This window comes from Cnephaeus nilssonii, assembly GCF_951640355.1.
Source record: "Cnephaeus nilssonii genome assembly, chromosome: 5".
Taxonomy (NCBI): domain Eukaryota; kingdom Metazoa; phylum Chordata; class Mammalia; order Chiroptera; family Vespertilionidae; genus Cnephaeus; species Cnephaeus nilssonii.
The window spans coordinates 18,578,206-18,600,109 of NC_137076.1; the positions used below are offsets into that span (position 1 = coordinate 18,578,206).

General features: G+C 56.8%; 1 protein-coding gene across 2 annotated transcripts; it reads left to right on the plus strand.

Annotated features, from left to right (window-relative positions):
* Positions 1-2,964: 2,964 nt before the first annotated feature.
* Positions 2,965-20,639, plus strand: JAK3 (Janus kinase 3). Of its 2 annotated transcripts, XM_079773286.1 has the most exons (25): positions 2,965-3,273; positions 5,531-5,630; positions 6,772-6,967; positions 7,369-7,492; positions 7,811-7,922; positions 8,090-8,235; positions 8,639-8,933; positions 9,552-9,674; positions 9,764-9,921; positions 10,353-10,464; positions 10,711-10,897; positions 11,504-11,631; positions 11,867-11,998; positions 12,532-12,616; positions 13,295-13,422; positions 14,137-14,269; positions 14,348-14,499; positions 14,597-14,747; positions 15,355-15,494; positions 15,566-15,755; positions 16,705-16,829; positions 17,075-17,247; positions 17,796-17,913; positions 18,116-18,226; positions 19,490-20,639. In XM_079773286.1, the coding sequence occupies exons 3-25, from the start codon at positions 6,784-6,786 to the stop codon at positions 19,595-19,597; spliced, it is 3,315 nt and encodes a 1,104-aa protein (XP_079629412.1). In that variant the 5' UTR covers positions 2,965-3,273; positions 5,531-5,630; positions 6,772-6,783; the 3' UTR covers positions 19,598-20,639. The 2 variants fall into 2 exon arrangements, with proteins under 2 accessions (XP_079629412.1, XP_079629413.1); XM_079773287.1 differs by lacking the exon at positions 5,531-5,630.
* Positions 20,640-21,904: the final 1,265 nt, after the last annotated feature.

Genomic DNA, 21,904 nt, shown 5'->3' on the forward strand with positions numbered 1-21,904 from the left:
CCACATCACCTGCAGGTAGGCACAGTTTTCCTTCCTCCTTTCCATCTTGATGCCTTTTATTTGTTTTTCCTGCCTTGGGGCCATGGCTCCGAAGGTGGTGAGAATAGGTACCTTTGTCTTATACCCCGTCTCAGCACACAGTTCAGCCTTTCACATTAAGTGTAATATTACCTGTAGATTCTTTCGGTAGATTCGCCTTATCAGTTTGAGGAAGTTCCCATTGATACCTAGTTTGCTAAGAATTTTTATTTTTAAGTGTATTTTTATTGACTTCAGAGAGGAAGGGAGAGAGAGATAGAAACATCAATGCTGAGAGAGAATCATTGAGGGTCACTACCAGAACTGGAGCATGCGCCCTGACTGGGAATGGAACCATGACCTCCTGGTTCATAGGATGATGCTCAACCACTGAGTCATGCCAGCCTGGCAAGAATTTTTATTTTTATTTAAAAAAATATATATATTTTATTGATTTTTTACAGAGAGGAAGGGAGAGGGATAGAGAGTTAGGAACATCAATGAGAGAGAAGCATCGATCAGCTGCCTCCTGCACACCCCCTACTGGGGATGTGCCCGAAATCAAGGTACATGCCCTTGACCGGAATCGAACCTGGGACCCTTCAGTCCCCGGGCCAACGCTCTATCCAGTGAGCCAAACCAGCTAGGGCAAGAATTTTTATTTTTAAATCATGAATGGGTGTTCTAATTTTGTCAAATCTTTCCTGCATCCACTGAAATTATCATATGGTTTCCTGATACTTTTAATTTGCATTTAGCGAGGCTGAGCGTCTTTTTCTGGGTTTGAGAGCCATTTGTACTTCATTTTCTGTGATTTCTAGGTTCATAGCCTGCAGTTCCTGGCATTTTCTTATTGCTTTCTAGGAGTTGCTTATATAACGAGGATATATTTATCCATAACATGCGTTTAACTTTTTACCCATTTCCTTTGTTTACTCCTTGACTTCTTATGGGCTTTTTCGCCAGCAGAAAAATCGGGATGTTTGTATCACTGAAGTTTTCCATTTGCTCCTGGGCTTTGCCTCCTCAGAAAGTCCTCATGGAGCCTTCATGCCCCCTCTTTGGAGCTGAGGGTGCCACCTTTGTCTCGACCCTGTTCCCCTCCTGCTCATTCCCCAAACACCGCAGTGACCATCACTCTGGAGTTGCTGGGGCCACAGACTCCCGGTCCTTCCTGCAGGCAGCAGCCTCTGTCTCAGGGCAAGGGATGGGAGTATGTCTGTGTTTGTATTTCTCTCTGCTGAAGCCACTCAGGAAGTGAAAGAAAAATACGAAGCCCCCACATAGCACTTCCTGCCACAAGCCTGCTGTGGCTCCCACTTTGCTAAGGGCAAAACCCAAGCCCTTTTCTTCCACCCAGGAGGCCCCACTGATCCCTCTAAACAAGTCTTGGCACTTTGTGCCTCTGCCACCCTGCCCTCCTCAGGAGCACCCTGCCCTCCTCAGGAGCACCCTGCCCTCCTCAGGAGCACCCTGCCCTTCTCAGGAGCACTCTGACCTTATCCAGCCTCCCAGGCTTGCCTCCACACCTCCACATCACCCTCTGGCTAAGCCTACCTGTCCTTGGATTTTAGTATCAAAGTTGCTTCCTCCAGAAAGCCCTCCCAGACTCGGGGGTCTCTCCTAGCAGCCTGGGCTCAAGGGCCACTGCAACAGCTCACAGGGAACAGATTTCCTTACGGTCGCCTCCCCAGTGAGAGGGTGTGTCTGCTGTGTTCTCCGCTGTGTCCTCGCTGTGTCCTCGTACTCTTCACACAGGAGGTGCCAGATAAGTATCCGGAAGACTGCATTAAAGTCAACCAGTCATTTTTGGGCCAGGACTTGTGATGGGATTACCACGACAAAAGAGTCCTCTAAAACCTCTCCCCAAATTTCTTTCCGTGGTTCAAATCCTATTAAGGACACTGGCCCAAGTCTCCCCTGGATGCGGCCCAGCTTCCTTCACTGAAGACGCCTTCAGGAGAGTTAAAGGCACAAACAAACCATCCATCAGACCCCTCCCTTTGTCCCTCTCCCTCCTCACTTCCTCCTGCCCCAGGGGCCTCCTCTGCTCTTTAAACTGCGTAACTCATTTCCACGCTTTTGTCCTGGCGGTGCCCTCCGCCAGGAGAGCTCTTTGTCCTGCCTCCCTCTCAGCGGGATGGATCCTGGCCTTTGCCCAGTCCCACTGAGCCCCGGCCTGTCAGCTAATTTTCTTTGCTGTCCATAAAGATTCATTGCCACCCTGCCAGACAGATGGTGAGGTGTGCCCTCGGGCAGATGCAGCTGGGGGCTGGGCACAGGGCACCGTGTACTGGGCGGAGGGGGCTCGGCCCCCTCCAGGGTCTCCTGGGAGATACACCTGGAAGCAGAACTTGACCTTTGTCTGAGACCACTTCCTGGCCTCCTTTCTGGGAAGAGCCAGCCCAGTTCCCTTCCCTGGGCATAAAATGAGTTCCTCTGGGTGCCCAATCCACACATGCCACAGATGGGTAAACTGAGGCCTGGGGTGTTGCTAGGTCCCCACAGAGAGTGGGTCTGGAGCCTGCTCGTAACCAGACAACCAGTGGGTCCCGGCTGCCTGTCACTTCCTGAGCCAGTTAAGCAGACACAGGGTTGAATCAGATATGTGTGTTTATTCCAATAATGCCGGCATATGGGGGAGCAGCAGCTCATCCATGAGAATCTGCGCTATCCCTCCCCATAAGCCATTGGTAGGAGGTAGAGATTACTGGGAAAGTAAGAACCACAGGCCTGGGGAAGCAGGTAAGGCACAATGGCCACAGGCTATAGGCCATGCGGGCTGCGGGGTGGCAGAGGGCGGTGCCTCTGGGCATCCCTGGGGGGAGATTGCACACGCAGTTCTCGGGAAAGGAGACGGACTGCATTCCAACCTAAGCCCTCCTGTCCCAGGGCGAACAACTCTCCGCCAAGTTAGAATGTGCTTCCTCTAATCGGCACAGCACAGTCGCGGTTAACCGAACAGGATTAGTATTTCTTAGAATTATAGCTAGTCCCTGTTCCTCTATTTCTGCCGTTAACGTACTGAGACCCCGACGTGACCCGCTGCTGTGCAGGCTTCTGGAAATTTCTGCCCCTCCCCAGCTGGGCCCTCTCACCTCCCCGCCCCCGTCCCCCACAGGGCCGTGACTTTCGGTAAGTGACAGCCGCTCAGGAAGCCGAGGGGCCCACACAGGAAAGAGCCCAGCGGGACTTTCCTTCCACTGCCACCCGGCCCTGCCTTCCCATCCTTGGCCCAGGGGCCCCACCTGCCAGGTAAGATCTGGTGGTGCCACAGGGCTCTGGCCAGGCCCGGGGCGGGGGGGGGGCGGGGGCGGGGGTGCACGGTTGTGTCTGGGGATGTCAGGGCGCGTGGAGGGTACTGTGACAGCAAGGGCAAGTTTGCCTTCCAGGCCTGCGAGGAAAGCTGCGAGACCGATGTGAGCTCGGATGCTGGCGAAGCACTGGCTCGGGGGGCCTTCGCTTTGTCAGGCATAAAATAGGCTTCACAGTGCAGCTCTGGGGGCCTGCGTCCATCACTGTTCTTGCTTCGGGGACCAGATCCAGCCCAGACCCTCGCAGCCCCCGCCAGAGCCTGGGGTGACCCAGCATGTGGGAATTTTGGTGTCAAAACAGGGGCATTTTTCTCGTCCCCAAACCCTGGGTTTTCACCTCCGAGTTTTCCTTTATTTTTACTTTCGATATTTAAACAATCGTGTGGGTTGTTGCTTTTTTTAAAAAAAGATTTATTTTAAAGAGAAGACATGCTGTGTGAGTCTGTTTTTATGAAAGTGCAGAGTCGGGCAAGATCAGGGTGGCTGTTAGAAACAGGACAGTGGTCCCCTCTGTGGGGTGACAGGGGTCCCCAGGCTCCCGGGGCCGTGAATGTTCCCATTGCTGGTCTGGGAGCTGGTGGCACTGAGGGGTTCCTAGGGCCAAGTCCTGTCCCTACCACACACCCTCCCTCCCTGACAGGAACCACTAAGCCACCTTGTCAGGGGACTTTCCTGTCTGTTTGGCTGGCTCACTCGCTAAGGATTGGGTCAGTTACTGCAGATTAAACGGGTTGACACCTCTGGGTGGCTAAGGGGACCACCTCACTGAGGTGGCTGAGGAGTCAGCCCATTTCACAATCGACAGAGAGACCCAGTGGTGGGAGCCCTGCTAGGGTCACATGGGGGGGGGGGCTGGGATTTGAACCCAGAGCCTGGGGTCTTCATCTATCCCAGCCCCAGGCTGATATTCTAAGTGCGTGACAAACACATTATTGCTGTCCCCGCTTACCCCCATTCCCTACTATTATTTTGTAACATATTTTGTAACTATTATTTTGTTTTACCCAACATTCTCTTTGTATCTTCTTAACTCAGGGCAGTTTAAGTGGATCTTGACCACCTCCCCGATTTTTCTCATTGGGTTCAAAGACCAACCCCTTGCCCAGCCCAGCCAGGGGCCCTGAGCTCTGGGGATCCCCAGTGGTGAGAGAGAGAGATAGCGCGCGCGCGAGAGAGAGCGCGCGCGTGCTGGGGGTTGTCTGTGAATAAAGGGGGTATTTTCCTCCTGGGCTTCCTGCCCTGGGGCCTGAGATGCCGAGGAGCTCAATGATAGGAGTGATGGAGACAGAGACCCCTGTGGGCAGAGTCATCAGACTGGGTCTGCCCCCTGGGCTCGAATCACATCCGATGCAGAAGCTTCCAGCCAGAAGTGCTTGAGTTCCACTCCCAACAGGGAGTGACGGACACCCTTACGCCTGTAAACCCTTGAGTGCAAAAGCCAGCACCCATCTGCTTCCTGGTTGGCAAATCTGTACATCTGTGATCAATTGCTCCTGCCTTCCTGGGGCGGGGGCTGGACGAGGGGGTAAGAGAGGCTGCAGATTGACTGGAGATGTCTGCCTTGGGCACTAACAAGAGCGTTTGGTGTGAGTTCACACAAATCTGGGTGCAGAGTATCTTCCAGCCCCCAGCACAGACCTTGCCTGGGGGCTTGTGGCTCCTCACCCACCTTGCATACTCAGAACCCCCTCTTGCTTTCCCCATCTCTTTCTCGTTCTCTCTGTGTATTTCTGTCCCTCTCTTCTTTCTTTTTCCAGCCGAATCCCTACCTCACCCAGCAGTATCTCTATTCCTCCCCGGCCCCCCCCCCCCCCCCGCCCCTTCCCAATCTAGGAGGTTTGTACAGTAAACCATTTTGTGGAGCTTACTTGAACAGATTTGGGATATAATGGACAAAATTTCCGGTCTGTATGTGAAAATTAATACCCTGTTAATTTTAAAATGCTTTTACTAGGTTAGAAAAATCTCTGACAATGTATATCAGATTGCTTAAAACCCAAATACCGTATTTTCCGGCGTATAAGACCCCCGACTTTTGAGATTTTCCTGGGTTAAAAAGTTGTATTATACGCTGGAAAATACGGTAACTAAGATTTGCTTATAATTAAATTAACATTTTTTTTGTTATTAACTCACTGTTATTTTATTATTATTTTTGCTTAATTCTCACCCAAAAATATTTTTCTATTGATTTTTAGAGAGAGTGGAAGGGATGGGAAGAGACACAGAGAGAGAAACATCGATGTGAGAGAGACACACGAGCACCCGACCAGGGCCGGAATCAAGCCGGCAATCACGGTACATACCCTTGACCGGAATCAAACCCGAGACCCTTTAGTCCACAGGCCAATGCTCTATCCACTGAACCAAACCAGCTAGGGCAATTCATTGTTATTTTTAACAATTTTTAGCGTATAGACCATATGTTGGAAAAAAAAAACTAATAATTTCGCTGACATAAATAAATATTACAGATCTACAACTATAGTTTACATGTTTAAATCCAAGAGTCACCGCTCCTAAATGATGTGCGGGGAATGATTAGCACACGTGGTCACACCACATCACGCAGTTGGTTCTGTTGTCTGTTGGTGTGACTTTCTGCAGAGGCCAGGGTTCCAATGTGCACTGAGCCACACCCCACCCCTGTGCATTTGTTTACTCTCTGTGACTGGTGAATGCGTGCATTGACTAGACCTATTCAGTATAAATTTAAAATTACGGTAATAGATGTAGAAAACTTTTCTGTGAAATTAAACTGTTCCTACCTACTTAATTTTTAAAATATATATTTGTATTGATTTCAGAGAGGAAGGAAGAGGGAGAGAGAGATAAAAACATCAATGCTGAGAGAGAATCATTGACCGGCTGCCTCCTGCACGCACCCCTACTGGGATCCAGCCCATAACCCAGGCATTTGCCCTGACCTCTGGTTCATAGATCCATGCTCAACCACTGAGCCACACCGGCCAGGGCCATACAGACTTAATTGTAATTACACAAATGTGTCTACATAAGTAAAAGCAGGTAAACTAACTAATTTGTCAATTTTTTTTTTAAATATATTTTATTGATTTTTTTACAGAGAGGAAGAGAGAGGGATAGAGAGTTAGAAACATCGATGAGAGAGAAACATCGATCAGCTGCCTCTTGCACACCCCCTACTGGGGATGTGCCCGCAACCAAGGTACATGCCCTTGACCGGAATCGAACCTGGGACCCTTGAGTCCGCAGGCCGACGCTCTATCCACTGAGCCAAACCGGTTTCGGCTAATTTGTCAAATTTTTAACATACACATTCAGAAAACCCACTATTACCTAATGGACTTTTGGCTTTAACGGACCCCCGCCTCGCCCAAATTAGTCCGTTCTCTCAAGTTTTACTCTATGCAGTCTTGCCCCTCTGCCCAGAACTCAGGGCCTGCCTCTCTCTGTCCAGGCAGCTGCACTCATGGCGCCTCCCGGTGAGGAGACACCCCTGATCCCTGCGCGCTCTTACAGCCTCTCGTCTTCCGAGGCTGGAGCCTTGCACGTGCTGCTGCCCTCTCGGGGTCCTGGGCCCCCTCAGCGCCTATCCTTTTCCTTTGGGGACCACTCGGCTGAAGAGCTGTGTGTTCGGGCTGCTAAGGCCAGTGGTGAGTGGGCCCTTAAAAATGCGGGGCCAGAGGGATGGGTAGGAGTGAGGGGCCCGGATTGGGAGCTAGAATAGCTGCCAGCCTGAGTCAGCATTGGAACTGGGGCTTTGAGGGATGCGTAGGAGTTTGGTAAGGGGGGAGGAGGGAATGGCATGTGATAGCACAGGAGGGAAAACGGCTGATCATCCTCCAGGTAAAGAGTACAGCGGGGAGAGAGACTCTGGGGGGAGGGGGAGAGAGCCCTGAGAAGATGGTGAGAGGGCAGTGGGAGCCCTGGAGTGTGTGTGAGCAGGGGTGGAACAGTGTCACAGCTAAAGGTGCCAGAGAGCCCTGTGGCACTGTTTGGGGGCTGCAGGGGACAGATGGAGACCAGGAGGGAGCTGACGGGGGCATCCCCTCAGGCATCCTGCCCGTGTACCACTCCCTGTTTGCTCTGGCTCTGGAGGACCTGTCCTGCTGGTTCCCCCCGAGCCACATCTTCTCCGTGGAGGACGAGGGCACCCAGGTCCTTGTCTACAGGCTCCGGTAGGAAGCACCCCCCCCCCCCTCCCTGCCCTCCCTGCAGGATGCCTTTTGCTGAGGGCTTAGGAAATGGGAGTTTAAACAGTGATCCTACAATGTATCATTTCCCTGTACCTCACAATGAGTGCTCCAGGGAGGGTGTGATCACTGTAGGTTTCACAGACAGGGAAACTGAGGCCAGAGAGGGTAGATGGCTTGCCCAAGGTCACACAGCAATTCACTGGCACACCCTGGGCTCTGTGAGGTCTTGGCACAGTCCTCTACTCCCTTCCCCCCGCCCCCCATACCCCACACTCTAGGGTTCTCCCCTCCCCTACACAGCTTTTACTTCCCCAACTGGTTTGGGCTAGAGACGTGTCACCGCTTCGGGCTTCGAAAGGACTTGGCCAGCGCCATCCTTGACCTGCCAGTCCTGGAATACCTGTTTGCTCAGGTAGGGGTCTGTGTGGGGCCTGGCCCAGGGTTGGGGGCCGGCAGAGCAACCTCAGGGGTGGCCTTGGCTGATCCTCCCTGTGGCAACCCAGGGGTGGGGGTCAGCCCAGGGGTGGGGGTCCACAGGGCAACCTCAGGGCTCACAGTTGGGCTGTGACCGGCTCCCAGCACCGCAATGACCTGGTGAGTGGCCGCCTTCCGGTGGGCCTCAGCCTCAAGGAGCAGGGCGAATGTCTCAGCCTGGCTGTGCTGGACTTGGCTCGGATGGCCTGTGAGCAGGCCCAGCGGCCGGAGGAGCTGCTGAAGACCGTCAGGTGAGGGCCTCCGGGCTGTGGTGCCCAGCTGCCAGCTGGGAGTGCGCAAACATGGCTCCACCAGGGCATCCCAGAGCTCAGAAACCCCATAAGGCTCCCTACCTACAAGCCTGCGGCGTGTCCATGTGATGACCCAGGCCTCAGCCCAGGCCCAGGCCCCACTGAGGCTCCAGGGCCCTGCCTCCTGCCCGCAAAGGCCTGCCTGTGTCCCTGTCTGTCCTGTGGGCCCCAATGGCCTTCACCACACTGAGGCCCTGCTCCCGTGCATGCCCCTGAGTGTGTCCCCATGCCTACGGACAGGCCACACTACAGCCCCTCAACTAAAGCCTGGGTTGGGGTGTGTCCCTGACAGTCCCTGCCGGGACTCGTTTCCACACTGAGAGTCCACGCCCCCCACTCACAGCTACAAGACCTGCCTGCCCCCTGGCCTGCGAGACCTGATCCAGGGCCTGAGCTTCGTTACCCGGAGGCGCATCCGGAGGAGGGTGCGCCAGGCCCTGCTCCGCGTGGCCACCTGCCAGGCTGACAGACACTCACTCATGGCCAAGTACATCATGGACCTGGAGAGACTGGACCTGGCTAGGGCCTCGGAGACCTTCCTCGTGGGCCTCCCCGGGTCTGCTGGTGGTCAAGATGCGAAGGGGCTGCTCCGCGTAGCTGGTGGTAGCGGCATTGCCTGGAGTCCAGGAACACAGGAGGTGCCCGCAGAATCTGGGCGGGGCCGACGGCGGGGGCGGGGCCTAGGAGGGAGGGGCAGAAAATGGGCCGGGCTCTTGGGGGCGGGGCCTAGGAGGGAGGGGCAGGAAATGGGCAGGGCTCTTGGGGGCGGGGCCCAAGCTGGGGGAGAGACTGGGCGGCCTCAGGTAGTGGCTAGCAGAGTGAGGGGTGGGGCTGAGTGAGGAGGCGGGAACGAAAAATGGGCGGGGCTGAGAGGGAGGGAGCTGGTTGGGCGGAGCTAACCGATGGTACAGGGAGGAGGCGGGGCTAAGGGTGGGGCTTCCGACTGGACTAAGAGAGGCGGGAAAATAAAGTGGAGCTAAGCAAGGGAGGGGCTCAGGGAAGGTTCCCACTGAGAGATGGAGGAGGGTTTTGGCGGGGGTAGGGTGGGGGAAATTTGGGGATGGGCAGGGGAAGGGTCGAGAGGGGTGTGATTAATAGAAGAGGAGGGCTTGGCAGGGGCGAGGTGGGAAAGGAATGGACTGGGCCAGGCCGAGAGCTGCGGGGTTCATTGTGTGGGTTGGTGGGGTTCAGGCTTCCAAGAGCGTTTGGGGGCTCCGACAAAGCGGACTCCAGGCCTCCGCCTCCCTCCCTCCCAGGTCTTCCAGCCCTTCTGCGACTTTCCGGAAATCGTGGACATCAGCATCAAGCAGGCCCCGCGCGTTGGCCCAGCTGGGGAGCATCGCCTGGTCACCATCACCAGGACAGACAACCAGATCCTGGTGGGTGCTGGGCGCCCCTCCTCTTCCGACTTACCCGAGAGCGGGGACCACAGCAGGCGCTAACGCGGCCCCCGCTCGGCCCCGCGCAGGAGGCCGAGTTCCCGGGGCTGCCAGCCTCCTTGTCCTTCGTGGCGCTCGTGGACGGCTACTTCCGGCTGACCACGGACTCCCAGCACTACTTCTGCAAGGAGGTGGCGCCGCCGCGGCTGCTGGAGGAGCTGGCTCAGCAGTGCCACGGCCCCATCACGTAAGGACCGGCCTTCCATACCCGCCCTCGGCAGCCTGTTCCACCCGAGTCCAAACCCTGGTCACTCCCCTTCTTGGTGCCTCAATGTCCTCGCCTTCCAGGAGCCCTGGACAAGGGGTCAAGTGCTGGATCGCCACTGGTGTATAGTCAGCACTCAAAGAGGCTGGGTCTCCTTTCTGCTGCCCAGGCAACCAACCATGTCCCTCCCTCTGACGCCTGGGGTCCCAGGCCATTTCCTCTTGCTTAATCTCCTAGGCAGAAACCCATCATTTGGCCCATTTTACATAGGGGGGAGGGAGGGAATATTACCTGGTGAGGATCCCAGGGCCTCAGAGAGACCAGAATTAGAGCCCAGGTTGACCATAGTGCTTGGTTCCTCTGCCTCCATCTCTTTGTCTTGCAATCTTGGCTCCCTTCCACCTTCCCCCAAGCCTGGATTTTGCCATCAACAAGCTCAAGACTGGAGGCTCCCTCCCTGGCTCCTACGTTCTCCGCCGCAGCCCCCAGGATTTCGACAGCTTCCTCCTCACTGTGTGCGTCCAGGTTAGTCCACCACTAGGAGCCAGGAGGTCAGGGAGGGCTTCCTGGAGGAGGAGAGATTTGAGTTGCGTCCTGAAAGATGTGTGAGCATTTGCTTCCTGAAGAAGGGAAGGGAAAAGACATTCCCAGTGGAGGGAAACAGCATGTGCAAAGGCTTGGAGATCAAGATGAGCCCGTAGTGCTCAAGAAAGAGGGAGAGAGCGAGGAGCGTGCTGCCTACTCCCACTCAGGGACCACTCCTCCTTGCAGACCCCGCTGGGCCCCAATTACAAGGGCTGCCTCATCCGGTGTGACCCCACCGGAACCTTCTCCCTGGCTGGCCTTGGCCGGCCCCATAGCAGTCTCCGAGAGCTCCTGGCGGCCTGCTGGGATGGTGGTCTGCACGTAGACGGGGTTGCTCTGAACCTCACCTTCTGCTGCACCCCTAGACCCAAAGGTGAGCCCGCACTCTCCCTTGAGCTGAGGAGTCTATGTGGGGCCCTGCTCTTCCGCTTGTCACGGCTCTTGTGTGGCAAGTGGCAGAAAATGCAAAGTGGTTTAGGGAAGAAAGGTTGATGTATTGGCTTGTGGGATGGATTACTGTCTCAGGCACAGCTGAATCCAGAATCTGAGGGAGGGAGGTCACTAGCACTTAATCTCTCTCCATCCTTTGCCCTTCCCTCTGGTTGAATTCACTCTCAGACAAACCCCTGGGTTGGGGCAGCTCTGTGGTGTGAGCGCTGCCTCTCCCAGAGCCCTGGGCAATACGGAGACCAAGTTGACCTTAGTGCTGGTTGCTCATTGGCACCCCCCACTCCTCCCCCCACTCCTCCCCGCCCCCCCGGCAGGGTTCTTTCCCTCTCTGTTTCACTCCCCAACCCCTCACCTAGGGGCGACCAGGAGTCCCCTTTCCAGTGAACCATGTGCCCTGGAGTGTGTCCCTGTGTCCTCATCGCAGGGCCGGCTTCCTGGGGTGACTCCAAACTAAGACAGGAAGTGAGCAAACCTTTGAGGGCCTTTTACCTCTGCCCTCTGGTTTTCTCCCTCCACCCCCGCCTCGTAGAAAAGTCCAACCTGATCGTGGTCCGGAGAGGTTGCAGTCCACCCACATCATCCCCTGTTCAGCCCCACTCGGGATGCCAGCTGAGTCAGATGACCTTTCACAAGATCGCCGCTGACAGCCTGGAGTGGGTAAGGAGCCTCAGGAAACAGGGGTGGATGGGGACCCCTCCGCTGGAGTCCAGAGACCTGGTCTGCATCCTTCTCTGCTGTGTGGCCTCAGGCATGTGATGTAACCTCTCTGTGCTTCTGCTTCATCATCTGTAAAATGGGACCAGGGCCTGTGCCTTGCTCAGGCCAGAGAGGGGGGTCGGGACCCCACAGGAATGCCCTTACTAGCCTCTCCTGTGGTTCCCTCACCCTCCAGTGTGAGAACCTGGGCCATGGATCCTTCACCAAGATCTACCGGGGCTGTCGCCACGAGACCGTGGATGGGGATCCTCGGAAGACGGAGGTGCTGCTCAAAGTGCTGGATGCTAAACATAAGCACTGCATGGAGGTGAGCGGTAGGGACCAGGCCTTTGGGGTCAGGGCTGGCTGCAGAGAGGGTCATGGAATCAGAGGCATTTTAACATAGAAATGTAGCCACAGCATCTCCACATGATGAAGTACAGAAGAGTCGGGGAACGCCGATGCAAATGGAAAGAGTGCACTAGCCAGTGCAAGGGTCCTGAGGCAGGACTGAGCAGGGCACATTTGAGGACCAGTGAGGAGGCCAGTGGGCTAGAGAGGAGTGTGCAAAGGACAGGGAGTGGTGTCAATGAAGGCATCAGAGAGGCTAGGCCTTGCTTAACCCCAAATCTCCCACTTATCTGTGAGAGATTTGAGGTAGGCTACAGTGCCCACTTGTAGCTGCCATCAGAAAATTATGATGTAGAGTGCGGTGTCCACTCACAGTGGGACCCAGGCCCAGAAAAAGTTGGGGCCAGGCCTCCTCCTAAGGCAGGTGTGTGAGCTGTAAGTTTGGGGTCGCTGGTTGGATCCTGGAGTGAGAGGAACCCATGCATCTTCTCTCCCTCCTGATCTCCCCAGTCATTCCTGGAAGCAGCGAGTTTGATGAGCCAAGTGTCGTATCAGCATCTCGTGTTGCTTCATGGCGTGTGCATGGCCGGAGACAGTAAGAGACACGCTGTGCCCCACCCCCACCCCACCTCATCCCCACCGCCTCACTGAGCCTCTCCATGGCAGCATTAGAAATACACATCCAGGGCCCCTCGCTGCACATAGGCCCCTCAATCGCCACTCCAGGCTCCCACCGATACCCAGCCCCAGAACCATCTCAAGCCAGACCTGGGTTCCAATGTCACTTCACTGTCTGCCCTTCTGCGACTTGGTCAGGGCCACATTGCCTCTCCAAGCCTCCATCCCACCCATTTAGCTCATCCCAGGAGCTGGGTGACAGGCCGGCAAGGTGACATATGATCGTGTGCGATGGGGACAGCGCAGGGCACCCGGGGTGGCCAGAGACCACCGACATGGCTTGGAGATCAGGCAATGGTTGTGGGCGGTGAGGATAAGTAGGAATTAGGGAAGGGAGAGAAGAGGGGTGATCTAGGCAGAAGACACCAAATACGCAAAGGGCTGGATGTGAGATACAGAGAGAGCTCAGAGCCTGCCAGGCATTTCAGGCAGAGAGCTCTGAGAAGGGAGGAGGGGAGGTGGAGAGGGGAGTAGGGTAAGGATGGAGGAGCAGGGGAGGGAACAGTCAGAGCAGAGTGCAGTGACTCCTGAGGCGGAGCGGAGGCGGAGCCTGTCGCCCACGATGCAGTCCTGCCCTTCCCTGTGCGGCCACCAGGCATCATGGTGCAGGAATTTGTCCACCTGGGAGCACTGGACACATACCTTCGCAAGTGTGGCCATTTGGTGCCAGCCAGCTGGAAGCTGCAGGTGATCAAACAGCTGGCCTACGCTCTCAACTATCTGGTGAGCGCTCCTCTGCCTGCTCCATCCTCCGTTCTCAGAGAGGAGGGGGAGTGGAGGGTGGGCTCTGTTGTATGGATAGCAGTTTGGCGAGGGTGCAAGGGGAGGCATTTTAGACGGAGGACAAAGCATATGCACAGGCTTAGCGATGTGAGAGCAGAGGGAGGGAACAGCTGGTCATCTGCGGATATCGGGGAGCAGTGAGCAATGAGGCTGGGTCGGGGGAAGCCTTCCCAAAGGGCCGGGGCCTGGAAGGTTGAGTTGGCGTTCATCATGAGGAGAAAGCAAGGAGGGCGTGTCCGGCTGAGAGAACAGCCTGGGCAAAGGCCTTACAGCGAAGAGGGTATGTTCCATGTCTGGGTGCATCATTTCGTTCACTTGGCAGGAGACCAGGGTGGGGGTGTCAGAGCTTGTGGGAAGAATGCACAAGGGCTGGGCTTCAAAGGCCTTGAATGCCAGGCTGAGGGCCTTTGACTTTATCCTGAAGCCACTGGGGAGCCACAGGGTGGGAGAGCAGTATTTGAGAAGGGGAGTGCCGTAGTCAGGGAATAGGGGGTGGGCTAGAGGAGGCCAGTCAGGCTGCCAGTATTCTAGGGAAGATTCCAGAGTATGGTCTGAGCAGCCCCAGGTGGGCTTTGCAGGGTGTGTAGCAGTCAGCAGCCAGCATATTCACTCATCAAACTCTCCCTGGCTTTTCGTTATGCCCGGCCCCCTCAGGAGGACAAAGGCCTCCCGCATGGCAATGTCTCAGCCCGGAAGGTGCTTCTGGCTCGGGAGGGCACTGATGGGAGCCCGCCCTTCATCAAGCTGAGTGATCCCGGAGTCAGTCCCACTGTGCTCAGCCTGGAGAGTAAGTGCAGAGGGCTGGAGGAGGGAGGGGCCTCGTGGGGCAAGGAAGTGATCCTTGCTGCCATCTCCGCCCCCACAGTGCTCACTGACCGGATCCCCTGGGTGGCCCCTGAGTGTCTCCAGGAGGCCCGGACTCTTAGCTTGGAAGCTGACAAGTGGGGCTTCGGGGCCACAGTCTGGGAGGTGTTCAGCGGTGTCACAGTGCCCATCAGTACCCTGGAGCCCGCCAAGGTCAGCCTTCCCCTTTGACAGCTTGGGGAGGAGGAGTGGGTCTGGGAAGGCCTCCTGAGGGGGCACCAGGGTGACCGGCTCCTCCTCCCGTCCTCAGAAGCTCCAGTTTTACGAGGAGCGGCAGCAGCTGCCTGCCCCTAAGTGGATGGAGCTGGCCCTGCTGATCCAGCAGTGCATGGCCTATGAGCCAGGCCACAGGCCCTCCTTTCGCGCTGTCATCCGTGACCTGAACAACCTCATTACGTCAGGTGCTGCCTGGGCCGCGGGGTGGGCAGGACCTGCATGTGGGATTGGGCCCAGGGGGAGCAGGGCCCAGTGGGAGCAGGGCCCAATCTGTATGCCTAGAAAGATTGGAGTGTCGGTCCTGTAACAGTCAGCTGTAATGGTCCGTTTGATAGCAGCTGTAACAAACAGGCACCTGAGCTCAAGGCTGAACATGACGGGTGTTTAGCTCTCATTCAGTGAGGGTGGGTGTCCAGGTCAACAGGCACCTCTTTGTGGCTCCACCCATCCCCGGGCCTCAGGTCTCTGTTGGATCCTCTGTAGTTAAGAGTGTGGAGGGTCCCATTCTAGGTTTCCATGTGCCAGGCCTGAAGGGGTACAGAGTGCATCTCCCCATCAGTCTGAGCTCAGTCATGTGACCACAGCTCACGGCAGTGGAGTCTGGAAAGGCCCTTCAATACCCACGGCCACGTGTCGTTGCACAGGGTGTGCACTGCCTGAGGGACCTGCCTGGGCCCAGAGGGCACTACCTCAGCCCCACAAAGTACCCTTGGGCTCGCGGTGGCCAAGTGCACAGAAAGGGGATGCATGCAGATTGAGGTCACATAGCAAATCACTGTCTGTGACCCCCAGATTATGAGCTCCTTTCGGACCCCACACCTGGTGCCCTGGCGCCCCATGATGGTCTGTGGAATGGCGCCCAGCTCTATGCCTGCCAGGACCCTACCATCTTTGAGGAGAGACACCTCAAGTACATTTCACAGCTAGGCAAGGTGAGGTGGGCTGGGCTGGGGTGGGCAGGGTGGCACCCCGGCACGTGGACACCAGCCCTGCTCTCCCTCAGGGCAACTTTGGCAGCGTGGAGCTGTGCCGCTATGACCCGCTGGGAGACAACACAGGGGCCCTGGTGGCTGTGAAGCAGCTGCAGCACAGCGGGCCGGACCAGCAGAAGGACTTCCAGCGGGAGATCCAGATCCTCAAAGCCCTGCACAGCGACTTCATTGTCAAGTACCGCGGGGTCAGCTACGGCCCAGGTGCACCCCCGCCCCAATGGGCACTCTAAATCCCACTTCCTCATCACCCTACAGTTCCACTTTGGGGTAGTCTGCGAACCCCAGCAGGTGCCGTGGACACTGTTATTTATTCCGCGCTATCACTTCCAACCCTGTCCCCAGGGCTGACCTTTTCTGAGTTTCAATATTCCCACCTGAAAAATGGGTCATTATGAGGTGTCAATGAATCAGTATATGTGGTAGAAAGTACTCAAGAGACATCAGCAATAAGTGTTGTTGCCTTCCCATCTATCTATACTAATAAAAGGGTAATATGCTAATTAGACCAGGAGATCTTCCGGGAGACCTTCCAGACGTCCTTCCAGACAAAGCCATGGTGCTGGGGCCAAGGCAGTGGTGGTTAGGGGTGATCAGGCCAGGAGGGGAGGGCAGTTGGGGGCGATCAGGTCGGTGGGTGGGGGGCAGTTGTGGGTGAGCAGGCTGGCAAGGGGGGGCAGTTGGGGGTGAGAAGGCCAGTGGGGGAGGGCAGTTGGGGGCGAGCAGGCCAGCATGCAGAGTGGTTAGGGGCAATCAGGCAGGCAGGCAGGTGAGCGGTTAGGAGTCAGTGGTCCCAGATTGCAAGAGGGATGTCTGACTGCTGGTCTGGCCTAAACTGGAAGTCAGACATCCCCCAAGGGGTCCCAGATTGGAGAGAGTGCAAGCCAGGCAGAGGGACACCCCCCCACCCCGCATGAATTTTGTGCACCAGGCCTCTAGTCTATAATATGCTAATTAGACCGGATGTCCTTCCTGACTAAGCTCGAGCTGCGAGGGCCGAGGCAGCCGCCGCATTTCGGGCCTCTAGCTTTATAGAAAGCAATACTGAGTCCAGGAAGAACCCAAGGTCCCACTCTGAACAGGAGGAAGAATGGGGAAGGGAGGAGACAAGAGTTGGGCCCATGGTGACCCCTCCCGCCTCCCTGCCTCCTAGGCCGCCAGAGCCTGCGGCTGGTCATGGAATACCTGCCCAGTGGCTGTCTGCGAGACTTCCTGCAGCGGCACCGTGCCCGCCTTGACGCTGGCCGCCTGCTCCTCTACGCCTCACAGATCTGCAAGGTGCGGGGAAGCCCCGGGACCTGCGGGCGGGCTGCGCTGGCCAGCCTTGGGTGGGAGTCTGGGAGGAGCCTGGCGAAAGCTGACTTGGGGTCCAGGTCTGGTTGGAGGTGAGGTTGAGTTCGGGCTAACGTCAGGATGAGGCAGAAGTGGGGTTAGGCTTGGATCTGGGTTGGGATTGGGGCTGGATCCAGGTCAGGCTCGGGGCCCCTGATGAGTCATTCTCTGTACCCCATGTCCGGCTGCAGGGCATGGAGTACCTGGGCTCCCGCCGCTGTGTGCACCGCGACCTGGCAGCGCGGAACATCCTGGTGGAGAGTGAGACGCACGTCAAGATCGCTGACTTCGGCCTTGCCAAGCTGCTACCCCTGGACAAAGACTATTACGTTGTCCGGGAACCGGGCCAAAGCCCCATCTTCTGGTGGGAAACCCGCTTCAACCCGCCCCTCTTCCCCACAGGCTTTCCCTCCCTGGCCACGCCCCTCCTCCCAGTGTGCTGGCCCCGCCCACAGCTGCAGCTGCACCCTGAGCCCCGCCCTGGTCCCCTGCTTCTCCGCTCCACTATCCGGGCCCCTCCCTTGCTCCCCCTGTTCGGATCCGGCCCCTTCTCCTTACTGTCCTGGGCCCACCCTAGCCCCGCCCGCCCACAGCCCTGGCCCCTTCCGGCTAGCCCTTCCCAGTGTACTGGCTGCGCCCCTCCCCCTCAGCACTGGCCCCTCCCGTCCCCACAACTGCAGGCCACAGAGTTGACACCCGTCCCCACCCCCCACCCCCCCACCCCCGCCCCCAGGTCCCGCCCTGGCTGGCCACAGATTCAGCTCCATCCCACAGTCAGGGGAACTGAGCCCTGGAGCTGGAGTCTGACCTTCCTGTCGCCCACCTGCCCTGGCCAGCTGCTCCAGCCCAGTGCTGCTCCTTTCCTGTCCTCTGCCCCGCACTCGCACCCCAAGGCCGCCCTGTCCCCTCCAGGTACGCCCCGGAGTCCCTCTCCGACAACATCTTCTCGCGCCAGTCAGATGTCTGGAGCTTTGGGGTTGTTCTGTACGAGCTGTTCACCTACAGCGACAAGAGCTGCAGCCCCTCCGCTGTGAGTCAGCGTCCTGAGCCCCTACACCCTCCTTCTCGCACCCCCTCGCTATGGCTGACCGCCTCCCCTCAGGCAGCCCCTCCATCAGAGGACCCCGCCCCTACCCCCACCCGGAGTGAGCCCTTCCTCCCTTCAGGATGGCTTACCCCCTGCTCACCTGCTCCCCTCTTCCCCTCACCACCTGGGTTCCCTCTGGCCCCAGGAGTTCCTGCGGATGATGGGATGTGAGCGAGATGTCCCGGCTCTCTGCCGCCTCCTGGACCTGCTGGCCGAGGGCCAGAGGCTGCCTGCGCCTCCAGCCTGCCCTGGTGAGGTGAGTGCTGGAGGAACTGACTCAGTTTCCCACACTAGGGTCTTGGGCAAGCCAGCCGGCCCCTCTGAGTCTCCACCACCTTGTCTCTTGGTGGAGAGCTCCCGCCGGGGCGTGAGGCTGAGCGTTTTCAGAGCCACAGCTGACCCATATCCAAAACGGAAATAACGCTGCCTTACAGGACGGGGACGCCCAGCACACAGCTGGCACTCAATAAAATCGTGGGGACTCACGTTTGTTAGTCCTCACCAGAGGAATTTTTTTCCATTGATTTCTAGAGAGAGTGGAAGGGAGGGAGGGGGAGAGAGAGAGAGAGAGAGAGAGAGAGAGAGAGAGAGAGGTGAAAGAGTCACATCAATTGGTTGCCTCCCATGCTTGCACCCCAATGGGGCAGGAATCAAACCTGGTACACTCCCTTGACCAGGAATTGAACCCACGCCCCTGTGGTGCATGGCTCAACGCTCTAACTATTGAGCACACCAGCCAGGGCTATCATCACAACTTTTGTGAGAGTTTCTGCCAGGCAGTTGGTCATTCACAAATTAATTCGTTTGGGCCACAAATATGGAGCTCCGACTGTGTTCTGATGCTGGGGACTCAGCAGGGCCCTCCCAGTAACCAGCAGAAACCAGCAAAAACATTCTGGTGGGTCCCTGGCCTGTGTGGCTCAGTTGGTTGGGCATGATCCTGCGCATAGAAAGGTTGCTGCTTCCATTTTGGGGTCAGGGCACATGCCCAGGTTGCAGGCTTGATCCCTAGCAGGGAGTGTGCAGGAGGTAGCCAATTGATGTTTCTTCCTCTCCCTTCCTCTCAATCTAAAAATCAATACAAATATTTAAAAAAAGAAGAAAAAAAGAAAACCATGCTGGCGGGAAAGAGATGAACGGGGAAGTGATCAGGGAGGGACGGCCAGGGAGGGCCTCTTAGAGGAGGGGATACCTAGAGGAGGAGCCCTCCGTGGGGAGAGCTGGCCGAGGGCCTTCTCCGTGGAAGACACAGCCGCTGTGAAGGCCCTGAGGTAGGAAGGAGCTTGGTGCGTTTAAATAACGATGTGGCTGCATGGAAGCAGGAAGGAGGGAATGGAGGGAAGGAGGCAGAGAGGGGTGAGATTTTGTTCTAAGACCCTTAGGGAGCCATGGGAGGCTTTGGAGCAGGGGAGGGATGGAGTCTAAGTATATTTTAAAACAAGAGTCATGTCCTTCCTACCACTCCCATGTGACCCTGTTGTCTCCTTCCCCCCCCCCCCCCCCCCCCCCTGCCTTCCAGGTTCATGAGCTCATGAAGCTGTGCTGGGCTCCTAGCCCACAAGACCGACCATCCTTCAGCACCCTGGGCCCCCAGCTGGAGGCGCTGTGGAGTGGAAGTCGGGGGTAGCGTCCAGGAGCCTGAGATGCACACCTTCCCTGCTTGTCTGGAGGGAGAACCTCACTCACTGTCGTTTTTATACCTCCCGCACCTCTGGGTTCTTGTCGCAATGGACGGGCCTCGCGAGTTTGGGCAGGGTGCTGCCACCTGCTTCACGGAGACCCCCAGGAGTCAAATGACATTGCGTTTGGGGGCGTCCCTGGCTTGTGAAGCAACAGCAGCTTCGTGGCCTTTGGAACTTGTAAAAATTCAAGACAGACGGCTCTATGGGCCCCTTTGAGCCCTGCTCCCAGAGGGGCGGGGCCACATTTAAGCTCCTCCCACTTTCCCATCCTCTCAGAGAATGTCTTCCCAGACTAGTTTCCAGCAGGGACCTTGTGTAGCTTTAAATATACGAGCGCAGGCTTCTGTTCGCCCATCCTGCTCTCACTGGAGGGAGCCAAGGACAAGAGCAGCTGCTCTGGTTGGAAATTCACTTTTTGGAAGAGCAAGTGTGACTGGGACTATGTGAAGGGCCAGGAGACGCTGGGGTCCCAGTCTACCCTAACTGTACCCCAGGGCTTGTTTCCCCGCCTGTACACTGGGGCCTTTCTCTCTTGATCAGAGGGTTACACATTGACGACTCTGAAGCCTGACGGGAGCTTTTCAGCAGCTGAGGGAGGGAAAGGCATTCTTGGCAGAGGGAACATCATGGTGACAGTGAGGAAGCTCAGAGTACAGAGTTTGTTGGAGCCACTTGTTTGCTGTGTGACAGTGGGCAAGTTGCTTCCCCTCTCTGGGCCCCAGTTCCATATGCTGGCTCCTCAGCTGTGCAGAGTCAACTTGTGGAGGCGTGTGCAGGTTAAGCCCCACCAAACCTTCTCACCTGCCTGCAAGGCTTTCCTGCCACTTAGCCTCCCTGGAAAACTTGCATTCATCTCTCAAACCCCAGCTATCAATCACCTCCCTGTAGCCTTCCTTGGTGTGCTCCCACCACACCCCGCAAGGCCTGTGCTTCCTACTGACCATAGGGCTGGGGTGCTGACTGTCCAGCTGTCTCTTCTGACCTGGAGGCTCCATGGGGGCTGGGTAGGGTGGGCACAGAGGGGACTCTGGGGTGTTTGTTGAATGAATAAAGGAGTCCAGTGGAAGGGATGGTTTGTTGCTGGACTTGGGTGATGGGGAACCTTGAGGAGGGTACTGTCAGGGGAGAAGTGTGGTTAGGGCTGGGGGGATAGAGACCCCTGAAGGGCACAGTGGAGGCACAGTGGGAGAGGCTGCGGGAGGAGGACAGCAGGGTAGGGCATTGGCTGGGGCCCTGGAGGACAGAAGCCCTCCCCCAGCCCCAGCTGCTGGCCTCGGCTCTGTCCCGGGGAGCTGATTACAGGCTTTTGGAGGGTGGAGGGAACAGGCTGTTCTGCGTGGGTCAGAGGGTAAGGCCCGGCTGGAAGAGCTAGGCTGTGGGGAGGGGTTCGTCATCAGGAGGGCCAAGCTAGTCCCCTGTGTGCTCCTCAGGACTGCTGGGAAGACATGGAGAATGACACAGAGAGAGCAGGGGAGAGAGACAAAGACAGAGACCTCTCAGCCCAGGAAAAGCCACCTGCTTTGGTGAAAGGTGCGGAGTGAGTCAGGGGGCTGCTGGGCTGCTCTAAGCTCTCTGTGCCTTAGCTTCCGTTCTTGGTGAAACGGGGTCCCAAGGCCTCCTGGGCACCAGGGTGCCACCCAGTAGGTGCTGAGCAAATGCAGCCACATTTGTTCTGGGCCCTTCCGTCTCTGCCCAGCCCAAGGGGACCCTAATGTGAGAGAGGCAGAGCCAGCCAGCACCCCCATTCCAGGGCCCGCCTGCTGCGACCTTGGGCAAGTGTGGTCTGCTCTCTGGGCCAGTTTCCTTATGTGTACCCTAATAAGATTCTAGATAGCCCTGGTCTCAGCTGGCTGAGCGCCACCCCCCACCCCATGACATTATTTCTCAGTTTATCTATTTCACTTCTTTCAAATAGTTAAAGATAATAATAAAGACTCCTCAGCCAGCAGTCCACTAGAGGTGGGAACACCCAAGGCCCTGCCCAGGGGGAGAGACCCTTGCCGTTTTGTGTCCCCCTCAGCCTATCAATATCCAGCTCTGTGGCTGGACCAGCCCCTGAGCTTATTGCGAGTACAAGATGCCATCAGTAACCATCCGGGAACTCTGAAAAAATAAAGGGTTATTATTTATTTAGAACCTGGAAATGACACAACACACTTGGGGCCACACAGCCAAGTGGCAGGTAGAGAGAGAGCATGGCCAGGTCGGGGTTCTGCTTTTACTGGCATTGAGGATTGGGGGCCTAGGGTTTT

Coding starts and splice junctions, on each gene's coding strand:
- JAK3 (XM_079773286.1), top strand. CDS start 6,784: ATGGCGCCTCCCGGTGAGGAGACACCCCTGATCCCTGCGCGCTCTTAC. Junction 13,423..14,136: donor CCTACGCTCTCAACTATCTG/GTGAGCGCTCCT, acceptor CGGCCCCCTCAG/GAGGACAAAGGCCTCCCGCA. Junction 15,756..16,704: donor CGGGGTCAGCTACGGCCCAG/GTGCACCCCCGC, acceptor CCTGCCTCCTAG/GCCGCCAGAGCCTGCGGCTG.